Source organism: Haemaphysalis longicornis, unplaced genomic scaffold (assembly GCF_048455015.1).
Source record: "Haemaphysalis longicornis isolate Haplotype H1 unplaced genomic scaffold, Haemaphysalis longicornis Haplotype H1 scaffold_1, whole genome shotgun sequence".
Classification (NCBI taxonomy): Eukaryota; Metazoa; Arthropoda; class Arachnida; order Ixodida; family Ixodidae; genus Haemaphysalis; species Haemaphysalis longicornis.
In genome coordinates, this window is record NW_027526203.1 from 109,566,194 (window position 1) to 109,572,277 (window position 6,084).

Consider the following 6,084-nt stretch of genomic DNA (forward strand, 5'->3'; position numbering starts at 1 on the left):
AGCAGCGACCATTCTGCTTGGCAGAATAATTCGCGTCAAATGACGATGACAAAAATTAAAAGAAGAGACGTACGCACGATGTCGCAGTGGACAATTCTTCGATAATCCCTGGCTTGCCCCTGAAAAGCACATAAGATGTCTTAAGTGCCAGAGGATTTTTTATGCAACAGTTACAAACAAACAATCTTTCCGTAATAATATTAAATTCGTTCCTCCATTATTACTTGACTCATATCTGAATCACTTCTCTACGAAACCAACGAAACGCTGTGAAAGTCTTTTCGCGGGCAGGAGAGTCGCCTCACAAAGGTTGCGAGAATCGCCCACGGCTTCCCTGTTGCTCACTTCCACATTTCGTCTCACCGGCGCCAGGATGGAACTGATGCACTTCCTGTTACGTGCGCGTTCACGCCTGGCATTTACCAGAATTAACTGTGACGCTTACCCACTCCGCGAAGCGCTAACGTCCCCGACGTTGCACTTCCTTGGGTCGGCATTCACAAACCTCCTCCCGCATTTCCAACTTTTTGGGGGGCCTTCGCCAGTAACGAATTTCCAGTCGAAAAAGGTCACCAATCCGCCTTAATCTCGCATACACTTCCAGCCTTGTCTCTAGTCAGTCCGTCAGTTCGGAACCTGATGGCACTGGCTCCTATTTAGAAGTTTAATCGCTTCACAGGTAACAGCATCAATGACCCTTGAGAGAACACTTTAATTGGCTTGTTTGCGGCCCTCATCGCAGCCAGCTCGCGTCACTTGCCGAATTTCGACCTCGGGCCCCCCTCTAGCCCGTACCCGCACCGTTAACCTTGAACACGGCCTCGGTAATGAAACTGCCTCCAGCGAAGCGCTCGCCTGCCACGACGACCCCTAGCTATTAACTGCTCGGTCGAGCTGGTCATCTCGGCGTTCCGCCAGTACTGTGGGCTCCTCCTCCGAACTGAAAATTGAGCCAGCCCGCACGACGGGATGAGCGAGCACCTCGAGGGAGACCCGGGGCAGCAGCTGACAGCCGAAAAACAAAGCTCGGAAAACGCAACACTGAAGGTCACCTGCGCTCTCCTCCTCCCACTTCCCAGCGCCCAGGGGGGAGGTCAAGTTTGGGGGGAGCGTCCGAAAGCTGCTACCATTTGTTCGTTGCCCCTTGTACCTCTATGTTTCCCCATATTCGGCTTGAGTGTCCGCTTTCTTGTCTACATACCTTAGCCTGTTTGTTTCTTTCGCCCTCCACCCCGCACATCCTCTCCCGCGGTCGCCTGAGTCAGTTGCTCCACGCGGGGGCACCCCTATATCAGCTCGAGCCATCTCGACCGCACGGGCGTCCACCGCGCCCGTGGCGTTTCTCGTTTGTTTCATTCCTCGTGTTCCGTTTGCTCTGCTGGTAGCGGCTGCCTGCAACCACGTTCGAATCTCCCGGTTTCACACTGCGGGAGGCGCGGGGGTTTCTGCGAAATCGGCTGACGACTCCGTAGCCTCACGCTTCACGGTCGGCCGACCAGAACCTTCCCTCCCCGACACTCTCTCGTTTCTTTTTGACTAAGCGAGCCTGCACACAGACGTTCGTGCCCTCGCTTTCCTCCTCTCCTTCGCCATTGCGCTTCCGAGAGGGTTGTTGCACCGGTCGCGGGCACTTTGGGCAGCATCGCGCGCAGGCCGCGCGCCCTGCCCTGGGAAATCCTGCTCACCGAAACCACGTCTCCTGCCCCCGCCGACAGAGCGCCCGGTCCCGGGGTCTCATTATAAAAAGCGCTCTACCAAGACTGGCCGGCTACAATCCGCTGCTCAGCTCTCAAAGCCACCTTTCACCACCGCCACCATGAGCCGCATCGTAAGTATAGTTCGGACGCCACGGTGTCAATGTGCGCTGTTCGCAGTGTGGCGGGTGCGCCTTTGTTTTCCAATAGGGGAAAGAGATCGCCATGTATCACTTTTTACAATTAACCTGTAAAAGAAGTACTTTTCACTTGGTCCCGCTTTGCGCCTATTGGAGAAGGAATGGCTGCTTCTTTAGTCCAAATTCAGGCCTCTAAACTTTCGGGCGGGTTCTGCTAGGGTTACTGGGAGGATTTCTATTTTATAGTATTATAGTTAGTGATTGCTAGAAAACCGTTTTCTGGTTTTGTTTCCTCGCAGCTATAAAAATTGGTAGCGCACTTGCTATCGCATGACCGCCTTTTCGGAAAGAAAACTTCCCGTTCTACCAAAGCTGGTTCACATCATGAACTTGAGAGTACAATTCGCTAAGTGAATTACCAAAGCATGTGCGGTGAGTTCATGGGTATCCACGTGTTTTACAGTTTCGGATAGTGATTTTACTTTTTCACATTTTGTTTCGTGGTTTCTCAACGGCGAGGTGAATTGCATAATATGTTGCTTTGGCCGATCACTTCGCTTCATTTTTTTAACAGATTGATACTTTTGCATTCTTTGGGAGACTAACTTTAGGCTTCAATTCTATCGAAAATCTATAGAAAATAGCTCGCGAACGGGCAAGAACGAACAAGGTTCAATGACACGCGCTGTCATTGCGTCGCTTTCATTCCTGTCCCGTTCCTTCTGGATTCATGCATGTGTCCTTTTCTGACTGACGCAGAGTTTCTAAAACTACCGCGTCCTCTTCCCTCATGTCAGATATGGGAGATTAGCTCATTCTGTATGTGTTTCCAATATGCCTATAGCGCGCAGCCGAAAGGTCGCGCCCTTATGGAGAGACAGCACTCTTAACTTTTAATTATATATTTCACTTCGACATACGGAAGACCGGAAACGAGGCAATAAAACTATTGCTCTCCTTTCAGGAAAGGGTTCACAAAGGCCTCCCTGGTGTGACATCTACGCTGCCTACTATTCTCAGTCTATGTCATAAAATAGAAACCCTATAGAACGATTCCCCTGCGTAATGGCCCCAGCATGTATGCAAGAATTCAAGAGCTGAAAGCTGGCTCTCCGCCCGAATACCGACAGTAGTTCATGCACGTAGAGGTTCGAACAGGTTGGGGAGAGCCCGAGTGAAGCGGGCAGCAACTGAATTTTACGATAAATAAGCGTAAAACCGGTGCTGATACGAGGCATCACATCTGAATCCGCACTCGAACCCGATTCCTGTCACGTCTACTTCTGGAGTCTGGCCAACGTCCGGTCTCGAGTGCGGGCTGTTCAAAGGCACTTCCACGTGGTGGCCGAAGTGAACCTCACCTACTTAGTTAACTCGAAAGCTTTGCATATTATCGGATGCGAAGTTCTCCACGTGTCAGTGGGAAACTGCTGCGTTTACTGCAACGAATTCCATCGTTGCGACGACTGCAGCGTGCACAACTGAGGTGGACGCCTCGCACGCACTGCGTTCGGTGGTGTCTCCCATCGATACTTCGCCCCTTCTCCTTCCGCCGGCCTCCCCCCACCCGTCCGGGGCCCTACTAGCCCAATCTGCATGTTATAAACTGTAAACTAAGCAAGGCGGAGAGAATAAATGTCGTTTTCTTCGGCTGCGCGTGCACTGAAATCCTCAGGTCCGGCACATTGGGCGCAAGAAAGAGTCCCCCGCCTCGTTATCATAACCCTTCTGCTAGGGAAAGCACTCGTTCATGTCGTGAATGCGGCCGTGTTTCGGGAGGGACCTACAATTTTCCGGACAGCCAAGGATACGTTGGGTCCGCTGCTTGTCATGGCTGTCTCTTGACATGGTACCTCGTATTAATATATCAGGCAGCTTTAGTGTCTCTAAAACGCGTGCGTGATATCTTATACCATGTACTAGACAATTCTCCCCACAATGAAGGACGGACCTCGACGGGCAGCTCGTTCGCGGCACTGAGAAAAATAATACAGGACCTCATTCTGTTCCACCGTTTCCTTCAGCTGCCCTTCGCCGCCTTCTTCACCCTGCTGGCCCTGGCCTTGGCTGCTCCAGCCGAAGAGATGGCCGCGGCCGAAGAGGCCGTGGAGCCCAAGCCCGCCCCAGAGGCCCCGCCCGCGGACGACGGTAAGGCCGTCGAGGGCCGCACCGGCTACTTCCCGGGCTACTACGGCGGCGTGGGCGCCTACGGTGCCGGCTACAACCGTGGTGGTAGCTTCGGCCTGGGCAGCTACGGAAACGCCTACGGCCAGGGTGGTTTCGGCTACAACTACGGAGGCTCCAACCGCCGCGACTACGGCAACGTGCAGACGTACGGAGACCGCGAGAGCTTCGGTCTGAGCCAGAACGCTGGCGCCAACCGCCGCTACGGACAGGGCAGCTTCGGAAACGCCTACAACAACCAGGCTCACGGGGCTGGAGCCAACACGTATGGCACCGGATACCACGGTGGCTACTACGGCTAATTTCCCAAAGGTATGTATGAATGCGAACCGCGGTTGGGTTGTACACGATGACAGGATCTCGCAGTCTCGTGGGGAGTCCTTTAAGAAGTAATACCATCGCCGCGGTCAATTCAATCTGAGACTGAATTGACCGTGGGTGCTGTATAATAAACAGAGATATCAACAAAACCAAAACTATATTTGATGAAGAAAATGTTCTTTCAAGGGCATGTGACCGGCAAGGTGGGCATTTTTGCGGAGCAAGCAATGAAAAGTTTGACGTGCAAATTACGATTACGCGAAAGAAAATATTCTGAAGGGGTAATAGTTGCGTCAGGTCGGTGATGCATAAGGAGACTAATGGCGCCGAATAAAAAACTAGGGGGAAGAAGCTAGAGCGGTGTCGTCTGGTTTGCGCGCACTCTTTATTTGTTCTGCCTCATTAGATTCGTTGTGAATGATCTCAGAAATGCGCATTTTTATTTGATTACTTCCGTGTTTGCGAGAACAAGAATAAACTCTGCGATGATGATAACGGGCATAAGACGATAACGGGTTCGACTTATAATATGTTCCCGTTATTGTTCTCTCTCTTCTTTGAGGAGAGCAAAAGGCAAAAAAATATTTAGATGACGTACGAAAGCCCTCTCGCCATCCGTCATCATGAAAAAAATGCATTTTTCTATCGCTTGGCATTGGTTAAATGACCAGCAAGGCAGCCAGTGCAACAGAGGCTCATTCTTATAGCCGGTAGCAATGAAAAGACACATGGCAAGTTAAAATACCATAAACAAACTTGGCGCCCTTCAAAAGCTTCAATTTAACAAAGGGGCTAGGGCATTCAAACAGAGTCAACAGTTTTTGGCATACCATTGGCCGAATTTTGGGATTAAATTACAACCCCAATTATTTGTAAAACTATTAGTCAGGTAACTGCAACTTAGGCTGATGTTATTCATAGTGGTAATCCGTAACGCTGCCTGCTTACAATGTTTCGTGTTCCGTAAAAGTGAGAATATACTTCTTTAAGCACTACACAAGTCGCACCCGTTAGGGACATAACGATGTTGCTGCATCTATTTGTTCCACTTACGCATTTGTGCATGGTTGTTCTCCGAATATTTCAGCCTTGCCTGTGTAGAGTTACTGTTAGCGGTGCAAGCGGGCGAGGTAAACAACGACTCGCATGTAGTTGAAGCTAATTGAAATAAAGGCATACTGGTGGATGTAAACTTCTTTATATTACGAGTTTTGTAAGGTCCAGCTTTCTGTATTTCAGCGCTACAAATACTGTGAAGAACACCAAAAGACCGTTAAATCTGCGTTCTAATCTGCGCCTGTTCTCTCAATATTCGACATCATGTAACGTGGGTCTGTGCTTATTGTTATGTAACGATGTGCCTTTTTCTCATTTTCAGAACCAAGAACACGCGTTCTTACTTCATCCTTTCACTCTCGCCTCGTCCCACATCAACCAGCCAGCCAAGCAGCCTTTATGGGCGCAGGAAGAAACGGTCTCCGACCCATCGGAAAAAATCGCTAGAAGACTACCAGACTACCATAGAAGAATACCAGGCATCCTGTCCACGTTAGAAATTCATCAATGGGCATTAAACGAGTCGCCTCAAAGGCGTCTTGAGAGGGGCCACCCCATCTCTCACTCACGTACATTTCTGTCGTGAGGTAAATCAATAAAGGGCTATTTATTTTCTGCAAACAACGGCGCTGGTGTCTTCGTTTTATGCGCTCTGAAGTCACCCGTGAGCCGGAATCCCAACAACGTAC

The 6,084-nt window shown here is 50.3% G+C and overlaps 1 protein-coding gene across 1 annotated transcript; it reads left to right on the forward strand.

The window, feature by feature from the left end:
* Nucleotides 1-1,656: 1,656 nt before the first annotated feature.
* Nucleotides 1,657-5,861, forward strand: LOC144179016 (uncharacterized). The gene is made up of 3 exons (XM_077707184.1): nucleotides 1,657-1,828; nucleotides 3,859-4,330; nucleotides 5,718-5,861. The coding sequence occupies exons 1-2, from the start codon at nucleotides 1,817-1,819 to the stop codon at nucleotides 4,318-4,320; spliced, it is 474 nt and encodes a 157-aa protein (XP_077563310.1). The 5' UTR covers nucleotides 1,657-1,816; the 3' UTR covers nucleotides 4,321-4,330; nucleotides 5,718-5,861.
* The last annotated feature ends 223 nt before the right edge of the window (nucleotides 5,862-6,084 follow it).